Consider the following 23695-nt stretch of genomic DNA (forward strand, 5'->3'; position numbering starts at 1 on the left):
TTCACTCCATTTGGAGCCCTAAGGAGAGTGTAGTTGCTACTATTAGGGCACTGATACTACCTGAGGTATCTGGTTAACTGAGGAGTTTAAAAGGTTGATAAACCTTTTTCCAGATCTCTTCAACTCTTGTCTTACAACCTAACTATCCTTCTAGGAATATCATTTCTCTTTTATCTTCTACTACAAAGGTTACTCATTTTCCCACACCCCATGAACTGCGTGGTCCATGGCAGGCTCAATATTCTCTTTGCTCCTTACAAAACCCCATTCATCCTTTTAGGTCTATTTCAGTTAGCTATACCACTCTGCACCACTCCTAGAGACTCTTCTTTCTCCATTAAGGACTTTGGAAACTGCTTTTGGTAGGTGGTTTCCTCTCCATCCTGATTCTTCCTTTCAATCCCAGGAGATTTGAATGTCCATGTACAACCTATAAAACACTCTGCACTGATAGTTCTTTGAGCTTCTATACTCCAGTTCTCACTCCAGATAACCTGGTGCTTCTATCCCATGGAGACCTCTACACTTTTAATGCCATTTTTTCCACCTTTTCCTACCTTCTTCCCTATCGAGCCAAGACTTAGTGGTGTAGCACCTCATCCATTCCACCTTGCCTCTTTATCCTTCCACTCTACCTGCCCTGCTAATCCCATTCATTCTCTACTTTCTCTGCTCTTATACCCTGACTACTAAACATTGCTACAAAGAAATAAATCCCATAGCCATGTTAATTGGTATAATTACAGGTTTATAGTCTATAATGTTGACTGTAATCTATAGTCTTAAGACCACTTAACAGTCATTTTATGTGCCCCTGGTTGGGTCCCGGCCCTGTTCCACAAAGCAGATATTGCTAATTTGTATTTTGCTTTCAAGCTGGTTACACCACTATTACTCCCCTCTCTATAAGCGCATCAGACATGTCTCCTTCTTTAGAGAAAAAGGCAATCTCTCATCTTCCCACTACTATTCTTACCAAATTTTTTGTTCCTTCCTTGCTATCTCAGAGGAAATGGTGCCTCCTGTTCTGTGTAAAACTAATCCCTCTACCTGTATTCTTAATTCCATCCCCTCCTTCTTCAAGGAACCTCTTTTCCCTACATTTTCAACCTTTTCGTTTCACTGACTTCATCCCTCAGAAATATGCTCAATGCTTTCTTATTCTTAAGGAAAATAACTTTTCTTATCCTCTTCTATTTACTGTTCTCTTTCCTCTTCTTAGAGCTTTCTTGAAAGTAATTGGCCTTCCCTATTCACACTGCCTCACCTCCATTCACTCTTCAATTCACTGTGATCCAGTTTACATACTACTGTTCTTGCTGCAGTCACTAATGACCCATAACTTGTCAATCTCTGGGTCACTCTTTAATATTTGTTCTATTTTGACCATGTGGCTGCATTTGGCATTGTTATCCCCTTTCTCTTTGAACCATTTTTGTAGTCCTGACCTTAATCCAACTACTATTTCCTGGTTCTCTTTCTACCTTTCAGGCTTCTTTTTCACAACCTGACTCCTGGAATAGCCCCACCCCCTTCCTCTACTTTCCTTTAATAGTTACTACATTTTAAGGTCTTTTCTTTTCTCACTTTGGTTTCTGCCTGGATAGCACCAGCCATGCACAGTTTCCATTACCATCTCTATTCATGTAGTGGTTAAGTCTATACTCTGGCTCAGTTTCCTCCTTCTCCTGATCTCCAGACCCACATATACAGTTGTCCACTGGATGCTCCATTGGATGTCCCCCAACTACCTCAGACTCTCCATGGCCCCAAATGAAATCTTACCTACTCCCAACACCAACTACAACTTGTTTCTTCTTCTGTGTTCCCTGTTCAGGCTAATGGTACTGTCATCCACCTAGTTACTAAGTAACACATTTAAGAGTCATCTTTGACTTTTCCTTTTCCTTCATGGCACATCCATTCTCTAAATATATCCTGTTAAATTTTCATTCTTAACATTCTTCTTCTCTTTTTCAGCCCCACAGATAGTACCTTAATTCAGCCCTTGTTTCCCTTCCAAATTTTAGTAGCTCTTTGGTCTTCCTAAATGCAAACTTATGTCCCCTATTCTCTTTACTGTCACCACATTGTGTACATCTGATCATGGCACTCCTCTGCTTTTAGCACTCCAGTGACTCCCTGTTGCCACCAGATAAAATGTACACTTGTCAGTCTGACGCTTGCCCTCGTAGCCAGACCTGTCTCTCCTCACTCCCTCACTCCCAGCCTAGCCTCAAGCACCAAGCTAGTGAAGAATTCCTCACCTATGCCATACCTCCTTGCCTTTGTACATGTTGTCATATTATGCCCCCTGCCTGGAATGTCCTTTCCTCCTGGTCCATCTGACAAATGCCTACATCTAACAAGACCCACTTTAGTTGTCTCCCCTTCTTTAGTTATTGTGTGCCTTTGTTGTACCTGGTATTAACTTTTATTGTTTTAGTTATCATTGGTTTGTAGTCATTCATTTAAGTGTTTGTCTTTTTTGTATCCCCAGTGCACGCCATAGTGCATCTTGTATAGTCACTCAGTAATTATTGGCTAGGTGAGCCAGATGAATGAATGAGTGAATAAATTTCCCTCTCCTTTCTCACCTGAGAAAATCCTACATTTTCTTCTAGGCTCAAGCTTCCCTGGCTCCTACAAAAGGCTATAGTTACTACACATTACCCTATAGCAGCAGTTTTTCCTCTGCATTGTATTTATTTATTTACCTTTGGTCATCTTGACTAATTTGCTCATTGAAGGCAGAAACTGTCTCATCTTTGTATCTCCAATCCTTAGCACATACCTGGCACAGAGGGATACATAATTAAGTGTTAGAATGAATAAGTGAATGCTCAATATCTACCGTTGCCAAAATTGCCCAGGTTGAGTAGCTAACAATATTTTTACATCGTTCTGATTGTATAGAAACTGACCTAAGACAGGTAAACCTCTCCATCTTAAGTTGGAAGGATTTATATTAGTAAGACTAAATAGCTAAAGATTCCAGAGGAAATTACTGTCAGGTCTGGGACTGGAATGCAGAATTCTCCTGTCTGTTTCTGAGCATTAATTCTTTCTCTTGCCCACTCCTTTCTCTGAAAATTGATCCATGTCTTCTTCAGAAGTTTTATGAATGTAACTTCTTTTTGTTTTTCTTTTTACTCTGTATCATGTGTTGGTTTTTATTTTCTTTTCCTACTAGGTAAGCTCACCTTCTGTTATACTCCTTTATTTTCTTTTTCATTTCCCGTATAGGATGCTAATATTATGAGAAGAAATTAATGTAGCCCAGTAAGACCAAGTTCTCTGCTGTAGGGATGGTAACCTTGTTTATTAGCCCAGCATGCTATGTAAAAGTTGTTTATGCTACTTTTTGCCTCTTGTCTTCACAGGCAGTGAAGGTAGAAAAAACCAATGTCTTAGTCCATTGTTCTGATGGGTGGGACCGCACAGCACAGGTCTGCTCTGTGGCCAGCATCCTCCTAGATCCATTTTATAGGACATTCAAAGGACTCATGGTAAGAGAACAAGTGATTACATTTTACTTTGCACAAGTGGGAGATTGTGAATAGATCAAAAATAACTCTCAATCAACTTGTTTTCTATAACAGAGGTCTACAAGAACAGCTGTTTTTCAATTTAGCTTCTTTCCACTAAACTAGGCATTTACAGTCTATATACTTTCCGTTGCACATTCAACATAGTTTCTTACCCATCAAAAGATAAGTTAGATGTAATAGGCTGAAACTCAAAAAGTTTGCAAAGTTGAATGGATGACTGTTAAACAAGCAGACTGATGGGCTCACCATTTTCAACATCAGCTGTCTGGATGTCAAACTCATGATTGTTTTCTGGTGCTGAATCCAAGGCTTCTTAGTTTGTCTTTCTATGAAACAGAACTCACAGGAGGAGTTTATTCTCATTTTTCTTTTGGAAATGCTTTATTTTTTTTTAATGGTTGAAAATGTGTTTATACCAAGATTTGTTCTTGGTATAAACTCAAATACTGCCTTTAGATTCCTGTTTTTTCATCGGTCAAATTTAAAATGTTTATCAAGATTGCATTTAGTTATGGCTCAAATGACTTGTCAGACATTATGTAAAAGACAAAAGAAATGTGACAATGGATACAAATCCAAAATAATTTTTCCTGAGAGCTTTGAAATTTGAAGGCAGCCTGTATAGGCCTTTAAATGAAATCCAAGTTACTTACTTATTTATCATTTGGGAAATTAACTTTATTTATGATCAGTTCAACACAAATTTGTACAAAGTCCATTTCAGCAAAGTGTTTTGATATTTTATAGGTATGGTTAATTAATTTTATGATTTTCCTAATGCAAACTTTTCTTTTTGTATAAAAATGAAGATACTGATTGAGAAGGAATGGATATCCATGGGCCACAAGTTCTCCCAAAGGTAAAAATATCCTCATTTTAAAGGTGGAGGCTAAGGAGAATTTATTAGGGTGAGATTTATCAAAACCCAGATATGTTCTTGTGTAAGAAGGAAGAGTAAGTTGAACATGGCATACATTTCTTTACATCAAGAAGCACACATTCCAAACACTATGCTAAGGGACTAGGGCTACAAGGGTGACTAGAATATCATATCTGCCTTCAAAGTGAGAAAATAATTACATCAAATGGTTAGATATTTCAGGGAAGAACAGATATCACAGGCTACAGAAGAAAAAGTATTTAACTGTGTTTGAAGAAGACAGGATAGGCTTCCAGGAATAGGCAGTATTTAAAGATGAATTTTAGGGGATGAATAGGAGTTTGCTAGAGAGAACAGTGCCCATTCAGGCAGAGGGAATAATATCTAAGACAATGCACCTTTTAACCTTTTATAAGAAAAAAAGGCATGTGCAGATTTCTGTTCTTTGGTAAGAGGTGGATGCAAGGAAATTTATTTAGTGATCTAATGCTGCTATATGTCAAACAGCCTCACTGAGACCTTATGTGTGTTATGAGAACAATAATAAATGTTTACCGAATACCTAAAAGTATGCTGTATACTCTATTAGACACTGAGCTGGTACCAAAGGCACATAAAATGTGTTTTACCCCCAAGGAGGTTACTATTCAGGTCTTATTCTCCTGCATTGCTGTGTATCCATTTAATTTTATGTGATTGCTGCCCTCTAGCTATTTGGGTCCATTTATTCTTCCTTTGTCAACAAACATTGGACCAGGCAATATGCCAGGTTTTAAGGAGACTGTTGGATCAGATATGGTCTTTGTCTCCTCTTTTATAGAAAATAAAATCAGTGATGATAGTATAGTAAGATAAGTGCTAAGTCAAAGGTAAACACATACAAGGGAACCTTACCCATTCTGGGCAAAGAAAGCTTCCTAAAACTGATGGCATTTTAGAACATTAAGAAGATGTGGTTGATTCTATTTTTAGTTTTTGAGAAATCTCCATACTGTTTTCCACAGTGGCTGCACCAATTTACATAATCACCAACAGTGTGGGATGGTTCCCTCTTCTACACATCCTCACCAACATTTGTTATTTGTGTTCTTTTTGATGATAGCCACTCCTGGGTATATGTATCTGAAGAAAACAAAAACACTAATTTGAAAAGATACATGCACCCCCAAAGTTCATAGCGGCATTATTTACAGTTGCCAAGGTATGGAAACAACCTAAGTGTCCATCAGCAGATGAATGGATAAAGAGGATGCTGTATGTAGACATACAGTGGACTATTACTCAGCTATAAAATGGAATAAAATTTTGCCATTTGCAGCATCATGGATTGACTTGGAAAACATTATGCTAAGTGAAATGTCATACAGAGAAAGACAAATACTATATAATATTGCTTATATGTGGAATCTAAAAAATACAACAAACTTGTGAATATAACAAAAAATCAGACTCACAGATATAGAGAACAAAGTGGTGGTTACCAATGGGAAGAGGGGTGGGGGAGGGAAAGACAGGGGTAGGAGATTTTAAAAAAGTGTTATTATGAGATTATATGAAATCATATGTATGATACTTTTGAAAATTATAAAGCACTATGGAAGTTAAAGCATCGTTAAAAAGATTTTTTTTAAAAAAAAGAAGATAAGATTGAAGTTTGAAAGAAACAGTGGGTGTTTGGTAGAATAAGACTCCTGAGGAGACAAGAGGGGTAAAAGCTTTAGTCCAAATGAAAATATTTAGCTTGTGTTATAACTAAGAACACCTCTTGAATGGAGACTACATGGAAGGACAGGCAGAGAAGGAACTAAGTTTGTGAGTGTCTGAGGCAGATGTTAGATACTTTTACTTGATACCCTGGATCTTTTTCATTAACACTGTAGACATCAATGTGAAATGGGTTAGGGTTTGAGACGATAGCTTAAAATTTCCAAGAGCTGTAAGGGTTAATGGGAAAACTGTGTTAAGGATACACATAAAGGTTATTTGGGAGCAATTAAGTTCCAGCTGAATATGGAGACTTATGGTGTCTATTTGCATGGTTTTATAATTTTCTCAAGCAGCATTTATCGGTAAGGATATGGGAGTAGAGAACATAGTTTCTTAGGCTCATCAATGCTTGGATTTTGAAGGAGAATAATGACAAAAAAGACCAGAAAGTTGAAGAAAATGGGAGAGAACAGTTGATGGGGCAGACCATAGAATATAGGCTGGGTAAGGAAGAAAGGGAAGCTAGTAGGAATCTGGAAAGTTGAGAGGTCCAGAGATGAGGGCTGGAGGAGGTTAGATGAGTAGCCTTTGGAAATATAATACATGGTGATCAGAGTAGGATATTAAGATTAAGGTTTAAAAGTGGAGGAAGAACCTTTATTTAAAGTCAAGAAACAGCCATGGATACGAGAGGCTGAGAGGCTGATGTGAAGTAGAGGTAAAGATTGGTGAAGATAATTAGATTTGAGTTAGTTGAGGAACCTGCTAGGCCAAGTGTAGGTCATCTGCATTGACACCAAAGAAAAGTACTTATGACTGGAGTCAGATTTTTCAGAAAATGTGGAGAAGTGACCCACAGATTGTAGAAGACACCATAGAGGAAAGTGAACAACAGTGTGACCCATAATGGAAGTGTTTTTAAGAGAGTGAAAGGAGTAGTAGAAAGTAGCAGTAACAAGGAGAAGCCGATCCCACTTATGCTCTGTTTTAGGATCATGATACATGGAGAGTGGAATGATGAGCATTCTCCATTTGATTTGGGCCCCAAGAAGAAGTAGTGTCCTTGGTGAGGCAGATTTCAATTCAATCAAACGGTAGAACATTCAGCGTAGAAGCTAAGTATGCCATGTTTGTTTCCAGTGGAATAGGGTTTCTAGTGGATGGCAGAGTTGGGAATGAGGGCATCATAGGAGAGGAAACAAACAGTTCTGGGATGAGGTTTTTTCATTCATTTAATAAATGTATTAAATACCCTATTCATGCCAGGCACTGTCCAGTGAGCAACATAGATATGGTCCTTGCTCATATGAAGCTAAATGTGGCTGTTTAAATTAACTAAAATTAATTAAAATTGGGGACTTCCTTGGTGGTCCAGTGGTAAAGAATCTGCCTTCCAATGCAGGGTACGCGAGTTCATTCCCTGGTCGGGGAACTAAGATCCCACATGCCTCAGGGCAACTAAGCCCATGCGCCACAACTATTGACCTCACATGCCTCAACTAGAGAGCCCACGTGCTGCAAACTACAGAGCCCATGCACTCTGGAGTCTGCTCGCTACAATTAGAGACGAGAAAATGCATGCCACAACTAGAGAGAAGCCTGAGTGCTGCAGTGAAGAGCCTGCACTCCACAACGAAAAGATCCTACATGTCTCAACGAAGATCCCATGTGCCTGCAACTAAGACCCAACGCAACCAAAAATAAATAAATAAATTAATTAAGTAATTAAAAAAATTAAATACAATGGAAAATTCTGTTCCTTAGTCACCCTAGCCACATTTCAAGTGCTTAACAAACAGTTAGTGACTACCGTATTGGACAGCACAGATAAGGAACATTTCGATCAGTACAGAAAATTCTATTGTAGAGCATATAAAAGTAAATAGAATAGATGACCAAAGGGCTTACAATCTGGATAATTGTGAAAGATGCTGGTGGCTAAGAGGTCCATTGGGATTAATGAACTTTGATTTTCGGCGTGACATTTTGGCATTAGGTGTTTCCTTACCAATGTCAACAGAGACAAAAGGTGACCTTGCTATAGCCTATTCCAAACGGTGGATTCCCTGATGTTAATCACTGTCTTTCTTTACCTTTATTTGCATCTCTCAGGTGTGGCCACCTGGATGGGGACTCTAAAGAAGTATCCCCTGTCTTCACACAGTTCTTAGACTGTATCTGGCAATTAATGGAACAATTTCCTTGTGCCTTTGAGTTTAATGAAAATTTCCTGCTGGAAATTCATGACCATGTTTTCTCCTGCCAGTTTGGGAACTTCCTTGGAAACTGCCAGAAGGATCGAGAAGATTTGAGGTGAATTCAGTTTGTGAGAAAACACTGAAGGGAGAGGGGATCAGTGTAAAAGAAATTTACCCACCACTCTGAATTTGGGATAGCAGTTCAGGAAAGGAGAGGAGATGACAAGTATAAAAATAACTTTGAAGCATAAAGCACTCAGTGTTTGCATGGGGATTCCTGAAAACCTCAGATTCTTTATCTGTGAAATACGGATAATACCTACTTTTCAGAGCAATCATGAGGAACCAATAAAACAATGGATATGCAAGGACTTTGTAAGGAACTGTGCAAGTATGAGTAGTCATTAGCTACAGTCCTTTATCATTTGTGTCAAAGATCACCAAATGGAAGCTCATATGCCAAATCTGGCTTAACAGGCAAATTTTCTTTAGTCTGTGGAGTATTTTTTAAACTGTGAATTAGTTGTCAACATTTAAATATCATGATATTTCACATAAAAATCCAGTTTTTTAAGGATTTTTTCCTAAATCAAAAAGCCATTGTGCCAAGATACTCTGCAAAATCAGGAGCTCTGGCAGTACTGGACCTACATTTTCTACTGGCAGTAGTCAGCTAGAGCTGAATAACAGCTGCTCCATTTGAATGAAGCAAACTCATTCTTGTTTGTCACAGTTCTCATCACTCTCTATAGTTTATTCTTAGTGCACTTCTAATGTTATCTTCCCAGCTCCTGTAGGCAGTTGATTTGCATAAGACTTTAACATCCTCACAATATATAAAACATAAATAATTTTTGAAGTTGACAAGATAGAGTTTTTGTGAATAGTATTCTCCTTATTTCAGAGTCAGAGAAAAAGAAATAGAGAAGGAAGTAGCTATCTCACAACCCACTATTTTTTTCATAATTGTTGGTTGAGTAGCAGTTAGCTCACGTTCTCAGGCCCCTCTATGATGTATCCTGGATGAATCAGATGACATCTCTAATTCTGTTTTCTTGTCAACACAGAGAACAGTGATGAATCTTGCTGCTTTAACATTTGTACTTACTTGGTAGCTTCTATGCACATTTCTATTTCATTTTGTAACTAGAACTTTCTTACCGCCTTCCCAAATGTTTTTAGACACATTCATTCTGTCTCTGACCTGCTTTTCTAGCATTAAAATCTAAGATCTTTTACGTATTCTTTTTTTCCAGCCTCTTAAAATGAGGCTAATGTATCCTAGACCCATTCCCCACACAAATCTGAATCTCCATGTAAAAGTACAAAAGTTGAAAATTTGAACATATGTTAAAATAGTGATTACATAAAACAAGCAGAAATATCATTCATCCATAAGAGAAAAAGCATGGACTCTAGAATCAGAGAGACCTGGGTTAAAATTTTGGCTCTGTCACCTACTAGCTATGTGACCTTTTGCAAATTAATTTTTGTCTCATTTTCTCATTGTTATTTTGGGGATAAAATATCTCACAGGGTTTTATTATGAAAATTTAATGAGGTATTTAAGTTAGAGTCTGGAACAGTATTTGACACAGTAAATACTCAACAAATACAAGTTACCTTACCTCTGCAAGATTTATTTTTCTTTTTTCAACCAACAACAAGTGAGAAAGATGGATGTATAAGTCCCTTGGCCTCATTGAAATGGTTTGAGGATTCTAAAATTACAAGACAATTTTTAGGTCCTACAACCCATACCGCTTCTCTTTGTTATCCTCCTTGAGCTTTCTTTGACACTGTGTGAGCAAATGAACTTCCCATTCATGGTTATGCAGCAGCTCTCATTGGGGACAATGGATCCCATGCTTTTTGAAGTGTTAACTAAGTGGCTCCCCAAGGATTCAACTAAGGTATAAGAAGAATCAGTCTTGCAATATAGATATCACAGTCTGTGCTGCTCATCTAGGATAACTCACAACTATTTGCTAATACAAATTACTAATTGTCTTTCACTGTTTTATACCTTCTGAGAGGAGGAGAAGCAGGCTTGAAATAAAATAAAATATAGAAAAGCCAGAAATTGACCCTCTAGTTTTTCTGTTAACCTACCAGATTTTTAAAAGCAATTCTAGATTTTTTAAAACTGGAAAGGTCATTAGTTCATAGAATCGGAGATTTGGAAGAGACCTGAAAGGCCGCCTTATACAAATGAGGAAATACGCCCAGAAAGAGCTAGGGACATTCCTAAAATTACATTGCTACTCAGTGGCAGAGACTATACTCAGCATCTGTTGCTCTTCAATGTGGATCACTTTCTAACCTCTAATTCATTTAAAAATGGGTAAGTTGAAGCCCAGATAATTTGTTACTCTATCAGTGTGAATTACCACTTATTTTCATTTTCCTTCTATCATATCCTATCCCTCTGTCTTGAATTAGGTTACTTATTAATAAAATTTGGATGATTATTAAGTTCAACAGGACTGTTGATATTACTTGCTTGCTGCTTTTAATTTTTTGGCTTGTTTTTCTTTTCTGACAGAATCTATGAGAAAACCCATTCCGTGTGGCCTTTCTTGGTTCAGAGGAAACCAGACTTCAGCAACCCTCTCTATAAAGGCTTCACTGTGTATGGGGTACTCCATCCTAGTACTGTGCCCTACAACATTCAGTAAGTTCCTAAGCTGTCCCATTCTTTCTTACAGCAAGCCCAGGGCCTCAGCTGCTTTGCCTCTCCTTGTATAGCTGACATCATTGCCATAAGCCTGGCTATGGAGTAGGACAGTCTCTCCCCAGATCACCCATTCCTTGCTGCCTCTGAAAACAAGATCACACTCCTTTTGGTTTTCAGGGCTTTGTTGTTACTTGTTTAGGGAAATAAACTAGAAACAATAGTTGATCTGTAGTAATACAACCAGTCAAGATGTAGGTTGTTTCATTCCTTTTAGTCTTTCCTTGTATATTCCTCTTCTTTCCCATCCTTTTTCCCTACAAAGAGAAGGAAAAACAGAGAAAGAGAATGTGCTGGTATTGTTCGCTCTACTTTCCCCCAAAAGTGTAAAGTAGAGGGTGCCATGCTCACTGACCACAACTCAATGAGTACAAGACAGAACTGAATGCATTTATTAGGTCTAATGGTTTACTTTGTATTTTCTTTAGGATTTTATATATGTAAGATCATGTCATTTCTGAATAGAGATTGTTTTACTTATTCCTTTCCAATTTGGATGCCTTTTGTTTTCTTGCCTAATGCCCTGTTTAGAACTTCCAATGTTGAATAGAAGTAGTGAAAGCAGGCATTCTTGTACTGTTTCGAAGCTTTGGGTCTTTCTCCATTGAGTATGTTATTGTTTTGTTTTGTTTTGTTTTGTTTTGTTTGGTTTGGTTTTACAAATGACCTTTATCATGTTTAGGACATTCCTCTCTGTTTCTAGTTTGTTGAGTGCTTTTATGATGAAAGGGTGTTAGATTATATCAAATGTTTTTTCTGAATCATATTGAGATGCAGATGACTATGTGTTATTTTCTCCTTAATTTTATTTATTTTTATATATTCTTGTTTGTTTGTTTTCTGTTTGGCCATGCCACATGGCTTGTGGGATCTCAGTTCCCTGACCAGAGATTGAACCCAGGCCACGGTAGTGACAGCCCAGAGTCCTAACCACTAGGCCAACAGGGAACTCCTCCTTAATTTTATTAATGTGCTGTATAACATTGACTTTCAGATTTTGAACTACCCATACTTTCCTAGGGTAAATCCCACTTGATCATGGTGTATATAATCCTCTTAATATTGGCTAGCATTTTATTGAGGATTTTTGCATCTGTATTCATACAGCATATTAATCTACAGTTTTGTTTTCTTGTGGTGTTCTGGTCTGGTTTTGGTATCAGGGTTACAGTGACCACATAGAATGAGCTGGGAGTGTTCCACTCTCTTCAATATTTGGAATAGTCTGAGAAGGATTGTTGTTAATTCTTTAAATGTTTAGTAGAATTCACCAGCGAAGCCATCTGATCCTGGATTTTTCTTTGTTGGTAAGTTTCTGATGACTGAATCAGTGTGTTTACTTGTTATAGGTCTGTTCACATTTTTTATTTCTTCTTGAGTCATTTTTGGTAGTTTGTGTATTTCTAGAAATTTGTCTATTTCATCTGCCTAATTTGTTGGCATGTAATTGTTCATGATTTTCTCTCATATTTTTTTTTATTTCTGTAAGTTCAGTAGTAACATCCCTAATTTATGATTTTAGTAATTTGAGACTTTTCTCTTTTTTTCTTTTATTTTTTGAGGCCAAAATACCTTCCTTTAATATCAAAAGCATCCTGTATGTAAACTGGATAATACATATTAAATGATACATTTATGACTTTTAGGGGTTTTGGAGGCATTTTTTCCAGCTTTATTGAGATATAATTGACATATAACATGGTGTAAGTTTAAGGTATACAATGTAATGATCTGATACATGTAAATATTGTGACATGCTTACCACAGTAAGATCAGTTAACACATCCTCTACCTCATACAGTTACCATTTTGCTGTTGCTGTTTTTATTGTGAGAACACTAAAGCTCTACACTCATAGCAAAAATATGGAATAATTCACAAATTTGTTATTCTTTCAGACGTGCCATGCTAATCCCTGTATCATTCCAATTATATGTACTGCCAAAGCGAGCACTCTCTCATTGTTTTTAATCAGTTTAGCTTAAAGTTTTGTTGAATTTATTAATCTTTTCAAAGAACCAACTTTAGTTTTGTTGATTTTCTCTATTTTTTTTTTTTTTGGTTGTGTCAGGTCTTGGTTGCTGCACTCAGGCTTTCTCTAGTTGCAGAGAGCGGGGGCTACTCTTCATTGCAGTGTGAGGGCTTCTTATTGCAGTGGCTTCTCCTATTGCAGAGCACAGGTTCTAGGAGTGCAGCCTTCAATAGTTGCAGCACATGAGCACAGTAGTTGTGGCTCGTAGGATCTAGAACACAGGCTCAATAGTTGTGGTGCATGGGCTTACTTGCTCCATGGCATGTGGGATCTTCCCAGACGAGGGATCAAACCCATGTCCCCTGCATTGGCAGGTGGATCCTTAACCACTGTGCCACCAGGGAAGTCCTCTCTATTTTTTTATAATCTTTATTTCATTTATCTCTGTTATAATCTTTATTATTTATTTCCTTATGCTAACTTTGGGTTTAATTTGCTCTTCACTTTTAGTTTCATAGGGTGTAAAGTTAAGTGATTTACTTTAGATCTCTCTTCTTTTTTAATGAATGCATTTACAACTACAAATTTCCTTCTTAGCAGTTCTATATTGGTATATTGTGTTCTTGTTTATACCCATCCCAAAGTACTTTTTAATTTGAATTTCAGGTAAACAAAAAAAATAATTTGCTTAAAAATCTTGGCAGATATGTCCCTTTAATGCATTTAAAGACAGTTCTAAAATGTATACAGAAATGGATTTGAAAGTTACAATTAAAAATTAAAAGTAAAAAATGATGAATTGGGGCGTTCAAGGCACAGCTTATGTCTTACCTCCCTTGGTGTCATCTTCACCCAGGTGAGACCACCTGGACATCCCTTTTCTCATGCAGGTTCCAGGAAGCTGTCAGTTAAATCACTTTATTCCTTTAAAGTCTATTGAATAGATTCTAATGAAGGGAATATGTGGGTTGAAGGGAATGGGTGCATTTAATTTGTTAATAGGTGATGCCAGATTAGCCTTAGTTGTTTCTTCTTGAGCCTGACCCTCTTGTGGGGTGGGGGCACCTGCTTTTCTCTGCCTCAGTAGTCAGAGCTTGATTTTCCAGCCCAACCCCTCTGCCTACTTCCTTCAGGAAACAGCCCTACCATTTTCCCCTGACCATTTTCATCAACAGTTTAGGGTTCTGACCAGTGCTGTGATGAGCTATATTGGAGCCTATTGCAATGGGCCTGTATATGTGCTTCCTCTCTCCCTCTATTCTGTTCTCTGTATCTGTGTGTTTTTCTCGTTTGGTTTTGTTTGCTCATTTTTCTTTTAATTCCACATATAAGTGAAATCATACAGTATTTGTCTTTCTCCATCTGACTTATTTCACTTAGCATAAAACCCTTAGTATCCATCCACGCTGTCACTAATGGCAAGATTTTTTCTTTTTTATGGATGAGTAGTATTCCATTGTATATATATATATTGTGTGTGTGTGTGTGTGTATACATATGTGACATCTTCTTTATCCATTCGTCCATCGTTGAGCATTTGGGTTGTTATGATACCTAGGCTATTGTAAATAAAGCTGCAACAAACATAGGAGTGGTGTGTATCTTTTCAAATTATTATTTTTACATTCTTCAGATGAATACCCAGAAGTGGAATATCTAGATAGTATGGTATTTCTATTCTTAACTTTTTGAAACATCTCCATACTGTTTTCCATAGTGGCTGCATCAAGTTACATTCCAATCAACAGTGCACAGGGTTGCCTTTTCTCTACATCCTTTCCAACACTTGTTTCTTGCCTTTTTGATACTAGCCATTCTGATGGGCATGAGGTGATATGTTGTGGTTTTTATTTTCATTTCCCTAATAATTAGTGATGTTGAATATCTTTTCATGTGCCTGTTGGCCTCTGTATGTCTTCTTTGGAAACATGTCTATTCAGATCCTCTGCCCATTTTTTTCTCAGGTTGTTTATTTTGTTGTTGAGTTGTATGAGTTCTGTATATATTTTGGATGTTAACCCCATATCAGATATATGATTTGCAAATAACTTTTCCCATTTGGTTGGTTGTCCTTTCATTTTGCTGATGGTTTCCTTTACTGTACAGAAGATTTTTAGTTTGATGTACTCCCATTTGTTTATTTTTTGCTTTTGTTTTCTTTGCCTGAGGAGAAATTTCCAGAAAGATATTGCTAAGACCAATGTCAAAGAGTGTACTGCTTATGTTTTCTTCTAGGGGTTTTATGGTTTCAGGTCTTACATTCAAGGATTTAATACATTTTGATTTGCTTTTTGTGTCTGTCATGAGGTAGTGGTCTCATTTCCTTCTTTTTTTGCATGTGGATTGTCCAGATTTTCTAATACCATTTATTGAAGAGACTACCGTTCCCCATTGTACATTCTTTACTCTTTTGTCATAAATTAATTGTCCATATATGCATGAATTTATTTCTGTGCTCTCAATTCTGTTTCATTGGTCTGTGTATCTTTTTTCCTGCCAATGCTATGCTGTTTTGATAGTGCAGCTTTGTGGTATACTTTGAAATCAGGGAGGGTATACTTCCACTTTGTTCATTTTCTTCAGGATTTATTTTGTTATTCAGGGTCGTTTAAAGATCCAAATAAATTTTAGGATGTTTTGTTCTATTTCTGTGAAAAATGTCTTCAGGATTTTGATATGGAATGCCCTGAATCAGTAGATTGATTTAAGTAAATTGGACATTTTAACAATGTTGATTCTTTTAATCCAGAACCACGGAATAGCTTTCCATTTCTTTGTGTTTTGTTGATTTTCTTTCAGCAGTGTCTTATAAATTTTAGTGTACTGGTCATTTAGCTCCTTGGTTAAATTTATTGCTGGGTATTCTTTTTGTTGTGATTGCAAATGGGATTATTTTATTTTTAATTTCTCTTTCTGCTAGTTTGTTATTAGTGTGTAGAAACTCAACAGTTTTTGCATATAGATTTTGTACCCTGCAACTTTATTCATTAACTATTTCTAATAGTTTTTTTTGGTGGAGTCGTTAGGGTTTTCCATATATAAAATGTCAGAGAGTTAAGATGGTGGAAGAGTAGGAGGATGTGGATTTCATGTCTCTCCACAGATGCATCAGAAATATACCTATAGAAGCAACCGTTCTCACAGAACACTAGCTGAATACTATCAGAAGATCTTGGACACTGAAAAAGACTGTAAATATCCCTGCATAACTGGTTAGGATAAAGAAAAGAAGGGAGAAGGAGGAGAGGAAGTGGAATGGGACCTGCACCATGGGGTGGGGGAGCTGAAGCACAGCAGAGATTCCTGAATCTGGGGAAACCCCCCCTCAAATGGGGAAATGGATTGGGGCAGGAGGGACACATTTGAGGCTGTTGAGGAGGGTGAAGCAGACAATCTATAGCAGATGGGACAGAGTGAGAACTACACAGACAGTCCATACCGTGGACCTACATGCCCCAGATTGGGACATGTGTTCACAGGTGTGCAAGGGGGATGAGATCTGGAGTGTGGGATTGGAGAACAGGGTGACAGCTGCTATTGGCTGCAGGGAGATGGATTGAGGAAACAGGAGGGAGGAAATCTGCAGCAGGGAATGCCTATGGAGGAAGAGCGACTGTCATGGAAGCAGGGCACTACTGCTGAGTCACACACAGAGGGTGGAGCCACTGTTGTAGCCTCTCTCTCCCCACAAGCCAGTGCCTGCTGACGGACAATAGAAGAAGCCCTCTCAGGGCAGACTCTTGTGCACTGACCCCCAGGCAATTAAAAGAAAAAAGCCCTCTCAGGGCTGGCCCTTGCACACCTATTGCTGGGTGCCAGAAAAAGTCTGGCCAGGGCTGGCCCTTGAGTGCCTTACACCAGGTGCCAGAAAAGGCCCTCATGAGGGCCATATCTCTTGTGCCTGTGGCTGCTAGCTTCCCTCCACATTTGGTGCTGCTGGGGCTCCCGTGGTCCAAGCAGTCATACCACCTCTGCACCCTGTCTTCACTGGGGCAGACCCAAGAGCTCCAAGGCAGCCTCAATACCACACTCCTGTGGGAGGATCACATGCAGAGGTGGGGATAAAATGAAAGCTAAACCCCAGGGATGAGGTGACTAAGGAAGAGGCTTGATAAAACTTTCCATCAGCTGCAGGTTAAATCCCCATGATCTGAATCTATGGAATATCTGAGTAGATTCTGAATCTATGGAATATCTGAGTAGACAGTAAATGTTCCCACAAATGTAAACAGTCTACCTCTGGCAGCTGTGGACTTTAGAGGCAAGCACGTGCAGGAATTGGGACAGATCAGAGTCTGAGTGATCCCCACAGGGCCCACAGCAGGTCCAGAGAATAGCCCAGAGGCAAAGGAGGGCCTCCTGGAGAGGTACAGGTGGGCTGTGGCTCATGGCATGTGCAAGAACACTGACAGCTGAGATCCCAGGGACACACAATTATTACTAATATATTTATTATGGTTTGATTCATTCTGTTGTTGGTTCTTGTTTTTTTTTTTTGTTCTCTTTTTTGGTTGTTCTTTTGTGTTTTGTCTTTCTTTGTTGTTTTAGTATTTTCTTTTCTTTAGTCTTTTGGGGTCTTCATGTTTTAGAACATATTTTTAAATTTTATTATTATTTTTAATGTGCTTCTATTTTTACTTTGCTTTTCTTTGTTCTGTGTTTTTGCTTTTTCTTCATTAATTTTTTATATAATTCTATTACTATGTTGCTTTTCTATTCTGTCTTCTTTCCCCCTTTTCTTTTTATTTCTTTTGTTTTTAATCTTTTTTGTCGGTTTGCTTCTTTCTTCTTTATTTGGCACTTTGCTTTGGTTTTGTTTTTTGGTTTTGTGTTTTTGTTAGTTTTCTTTTTAATTGTTTGATTTCGTCCTTGGGTTCTTTTGGTTCTCTGGTTGTTCTCTTGCTTTTTGTTTTATTTAGTTCTGTTTCTGTTTCTTTTGTGTGTGTGCATGTTTCCTTATTTCTGTTTTTGTTTGTTTGATTTCACTTTTTGCCATTTGTCTGGAGTTTTGTTAGTCTTTTTTTTAATCCCATTTGTTTCCATGATGAGCAACTTGCAGGGTCCTTGTTCCCTGACAGAAGTCTGGCTTGAGGCTCTGGGGTGGGAGCACAGAGTCCAGGACCCAGAACCACTAGAGAATTCCAAGCCCCAGGGAATATTAATCACCAAGAGCTCCCACAGAGGCTGCTATCTGAATCTAAGACCCAGCTCCATCCAAATGCTGGCAGCTCCCAGTTTGTTGTTTGATGTCTCACATCAAACAACAAACAAGACAGGAACACAGAACCACCCGTCAGCACACATAGGACATAAAGTCATACTAAGCTCACAGACACCCCAAAACACACTACTTGACATGGCCATGCTCATCAGAGGTAAAAGACTCAGCCCCACCCACCAGAATGCAGAGAGCACCAGTCCCTCCCATCAGGAAGCATATGCAATCCACTGAGCCAAGCTCAACACCATGGGCAGAGAACAGAAGCAAGAGGAACTATGACCCTGTAGTCTAAGGAAAGGAAATCTCAAATACTGTAAATTGGACAAAATGAGTACTCAGAGAAATATCTTGCAGACAAAGGAGCAAGATAAAAACCCACAAGACCAAATAAATGAAAAGGAAATAGGAAAGCTACCTGAAAAAATATTCAGAGTAATGATAGTAAAGATGATCCAAAATCTCGAAAGTAGAATGGAGGAAATACAAGAAATGTTTAAATAGGACCTAGAAGAATGAAAGAACAAACAAGCAGTGATGAACAACACAATACCTGAAATTAAAAAATATATATATTTTAAATGAATATATATAAATTTATATATATATATATGGAACCAATACTAGAATAACTGAGACAGAAGAACAGATAAGTGTCCTGGAAGATAGAATGGTGGAAATTACTGCAGGAGAGCAAAATAAAGAAAAAACAATGAAAAGAAGACAGTCTCAGAGACATTGGGGACAACATTAAGCACACAAACATTCAAATTATACATGTACTGGAAGAAGAAGAAGAAAAAGAAAGGCTCTGTGAAAATATTTTAACAGATTATACTTGAAAACTTCCCCAATGTGGGAAAGGAAATAGTCAACTCCAGGAAGCACAGAGAATCCCATACAGGATAAACCCAAGGAGAAATACACCAAGACACATATTAATCGAACTAACAAAAATTAAAAACAAAGAAAAAATATTAAAAGCAGCAAGGGAAAATAAACACATAAGATACAAGGGAATCCCCAAAAGGTTAACAACTGATCTTTTGGCAGAAAATCTGTACCAGAAGGGAGTGGCAGGATACATTTAAAGTGATGAAAGGGAAAAACCTAAAACCAAGATTACCCAGCAAGGATCTCATTCAGATTTGATGGAGCAATCAAAAGCTTTAGAGACAAGCAAAAGTTGAGAATTCAGCTCCACCAAACCAGCTTTACAACAAATGCTAAAGGAACTTCTCTAGGCAGGAAACATAAGAGAAGGAAAAGACCTACAAAAAGAAACCCAAAACAGTTAAGAAAATGGTAATAGGAACATACATATCAATAATTACCTTAAATGTAAATGGATTAAATGCTCCAACCGAAAGACACAGATTGGCTGAATGGATACAAAAACAAGATCTATATATATTCTGTGAGACCCACTTCAGATCTAGGGACACATACAGACTGAAAGTGAGGGGATAGAAAAAGATATCCCATGCAAATATAAATCGAAAGAAAGCTGGAGTCCCAAAACTCTTGTCAGATAAATAGACTTTAAAATAAAGACAGTTACAAGAGTTAAGGAAGGACACTACATAATGATCAAGGAATGAATCCAAGAAGAAAAGAAAACAATTATAAATATTTATGCACCCAACTTAGGAGTACCTTAATACATAAGGCAAATGCTAACAGCCATAAAAGGGGAAATCAGCAGTAACATGATGATAGTAGGAGACTTTAACACCTCACTTAAACCAATGCACAGATCATCCAGACAGAAAATAAATAAGGAAACACAGCTTTAAATGACACAATAGACCAGATAGATTTAATTGATATGTATAGGGCATTCCACCCAAAAACAGAAGAATACATTTTCTTCTCAAATGCACATGGAACATTCTCTAGGATAGATCACATCTTGGGTCACAAATCAAGCCTTGGTAAATTTGAGAAAATTGAAATTGTATCAAGCATCTTTTCTGACCACAATGCTATGGGACTAGATATCAATTACAGGGAAAAAACTGTAAAAAAAATACAAACACATGGAGGCTAAACAATACACTACTAAATAACCAAGAGATCACTGAAGAAATCAAAGAGGAAATCAAAAAAATACTTGAAACAAATGACAATGAGAACACGATGACTTCAAACCTATGGGACGCAGCAAAAGAAGTTTTACGTGGGAAGTTTATAGCAAAACAATCCTACCTCAAGAAACAAGAAAAATCTCAAATAAACAACCAAACCTTACACCTAAAGCAGTTAGAGAAAGAAGAACACAAAAACCCCAATGTTAGCAGAAGGAAAGAAATCATAAAGATCAGATCAGAAATAAATGACAATGAAATGAACACTAGCAAAGACCAATAAAACTACAAGCTGGTTCTTTGAGAAGATAAAATTGATAAACCATTAGCCAGACTCATCAGGAAAAAAAGGAGATGATGCAAATCAAAAGAATTAGAAATGAAAAAGAAGTAACAACTGACACTACAGAAATACAAAAGATCATGAGAGACTACTACAAGCAGCTATATGCCAATAAAATGTACAACCTGGAAGAAATGGACAAATTCTTAGAAAAATACAACCTTCCAAGATAGAACCAGGAAGAAATAGAAAATATGAACTGACCAATCACATGCACTGAAATTGAAACTGTGATTAAAATCTTCCAACAAACAAAAGCCTAGGGCTGGATGGCTTCACAGGCAAATTCCATTAATCATTTAGAGAAGAGCTAACACCTATTCTTCTCAAACTTTTCCAAAATATAGCAGAGGGAGGAACACTCCTAAACTCATTCTACGAGGCCACCATCACTCTGATACCAAAACCAGACAAAGATGTCCCCACAAAAAGAAAATTACAGGCCAATATCACTGATAAACATACATGCAAAAATTCTCAACAAAATACTAGCAAACAGAACCCAACAGCACATTAAAAGGATCATATATCATGATCAAGTGGGGTTTATCCCAGAAATGCAAGGATTCTTCAATATATGCAAATCAATCAATGTGATACACCATATTAAACTGAAAGATTAAAAAACATGATAATCTCAATAGATGCAGAAAAAGCATTTGACAAAATTCAGCACCCATTTATGATAAAAGCTCTCCAGAAAGTGGGCATAGAGGGAACCTACCTCCACATAATAAAGGCCATATCTGACAAACCCACAGCCAACATCATTCTCAATGTTGAAAAACTGAAAGCATTTTCTCTAAGATCAGGAAAAAGACAAGGGTGCCCCTCTCACCAGTATTATTCAACATAGTTTTGGCATTTTTAGCCACACCAATCAGAGAAGGAAAAGAAGTAAAAGGAATGCAAATTGGAAGAGAAGTAAAACTGTCACTGTTTGCAGATGACATGATAGTATACATAGAAAATCCTAGAGATGCCACCAGAAAACTACTAGAGCTAATCAATGAATTTGGTAATTTAGCAGGATACAAAACTAATGCACAGAAATCTCTTGATATTGTATTTTACATATATTTTTTCATATATTCCCTAACTGCTTATTGTGGATGTAGATAATTTTACTACTTTTATCTTTTAACCTCCACAGTAGTTTTGTGTGTGGGTCATTTCCTATCTTTACTGTATGTTTGTTTTTCTGATGAGCTTTCTTTCATAATTTTTATTTTTCTAGTTGTAGCCTTTTCTTTTTCTCTTAGAGAAGTTACTTTACCATTTCATGTAAAGCTGAACTCCTTTAGCTTCTGCTTGTTTGTAAAGCTTTTGATCTCTCCATCAAATCTGAATGAGAACCTTCCCAGGCACTGAATTCTTGGTTATAAGATTTTACCTTTCATTACTTTAAGTATATGGTACTTTTCCTTTCAAGTCTGCAGAGTTTCTGCTGAAAATTCAGCTGAGCCTTTTGGGAGTTCCTTTGTATGTTATTTGTTACTTTTTCCTTGCTCCTTCTAATATTCTCTCTTTATCAACTTTTGCCATTTTAATTACAATGGGTCTTGGTATGTTACTCTTTGGGTTAATCTTGTATTGGATTCTGTGCTTCCTGGACGTGGATGTCACTTTCCTTTATCGGGTTAGGGAAATTTTCAGCTATTATGTCTTCAAATATGTTCTCAGTCCTTATTCTCTCTTCTCCTTTTGGGACCCCTATAATGTGAATATTAGTGTATTTAATATAGTCCCAAATGTCTCTAAAACTGTCTGTATTTCATTTCATTCTTTTCTTTTTCTGCTCAGCATCAGTAATTTCCACTACTCTGTTGTCCATCTCACTGATCTGTTCCTCTGCATCATTTAGTCCACTATTGATTCCTTCTATTCTATTTTCATTTCAGTTACTGTATTTTTCATTGCTGGTTCTTCTTTATGTTGTCATGCTCTTTGTTAAAACTTCTAACTGCTCACTCTGCGCATCTATTCTTTTCCCAACTAATTTGATCAGCTTTTTGATCACTATCCTGAACTCTTTCTCAGGTAGATTGCCTATTTCCACTTCACTTAGTCCTTCTCGTGTTTTATTTTGTTCCATCATTTGGAACATGTTCCTCTGTCGCTTCATTTTTCCTAAGTTGCTGTTTTATTTTTATGTATCTGGTAGATTATGTTACCGTCCTTAGAGAAGTGGCCTTCTGTAGGACATGTCCTAATACATCCCAACAGCAAGCTCCCCTCTCAGAATCCGATATATGCTCTAGGGATTCCTGCTACGTAGGCTTTGTGGGTCTTTCTTTTATGTTATGCTGAATATGTGGACAGTCTGGTAAATTTGGTTGGCCCCCAGCCATTTTGATTGCCACATGTTGCCTTACATGGAAGCTGCTGGCTGATGGTTGGTGGGACTGGGACAAAAGGTATCTGACTGTAGAACCCTGGGGGGCTCTGGTGCAAGTGCTAAGTCAGGTGATGGGTAGTCAAGGTTCAGAAGACCCCAGAGCTTTTGCCTGCATGCTGGTGGGTGAAGCCAGGTCCTGGGTCTACTGCAGGCCTACTTTCAGGCAATGCTGTATCCTATAGTCTGGTTACAAGGCCCAGGGGTCCAAAAGCTGGTGTTGGATCACTGGTGCTTGGGACCTATTCCTGACACAGTTCATTGTACAGTCTGGGGTGTCCTAAAGCTTCTATTGAGCTGCTAGCGGGTGTGGCCAGGGCCCAACTGGTTCCAGTGCAGAATCTGGCCTGCTAGTGGGGAAGCTGTGTCCACTGCATGCATGGCTGCTGTTTTCTCATGGCTGGTGTCTGCCCACTAGTGGGTTAGGCTGATGTCAAGGCTAGAGCAGGCTTGCTGGTACTGCATTACAAGGCCCCAGCTCGTCCCAGAGTGGGGTCTGGCCTGTAGGTGAAAAGATCAGGTGCACAAATTATAGGACTGTGGTTTTCTTGTGTCTAGGGTCTGCCCCCTGTTGGCTACAGCTGTTACAGATGCTTCCAGCAGGCTTCCT

General features: G+C 37.9%; 1 protein-coding gene across 2 annotated transcripts in view; it reads left to right on the plus strand.

Moving 5' to 3' along the window:
• The window catches only part of MTMR8 (myotubularin related protein 8), a 176201-nt gene that overhangs the window by 90395 nt on the left and 62111 nt on the right, over positions 1 to 23695 (plus strand). For both annotated transcript variants that reach the window (XM_057718611.1, XM_057718612.1), the window contains 4 exons: positions 3384 to 3509; positions 4361 to 4410; positions 8251 to 8451; positions 10882 to 11010. In XM_057718611.1, coding sequence (XP_057574594.1) covers positions 3384 to 3509; positions 4361 to 4410; positions 8251 to 8451; positions 10882 to 11010 — 506 coding nt within the window. The remainder of the gene's footprint in view (positions 1 to 3383; positions 3510 to 4360; positions 4411 to 8250; positions 8452 to 10881; positions 11011 to 23695) is intronic.

The sequence above is a fragment of the Hippopotamus amphibius genome, chromosome X (genome assembly GCF_030028045.1).
Source record: "Hippopotamus amphibius kiboko isolate mHipAmp2 chromosome X, mHipAmp2.hap2, whole genome shotgun sequence".
Classification (NCBI taxonomy): domain Eukaryota; kingdom Metazoa; phylum Chordata; class Mammalia; order Artiodactyla; family Hippopotamidae; genus Hippopotamus; species Hippopotamus amphibius.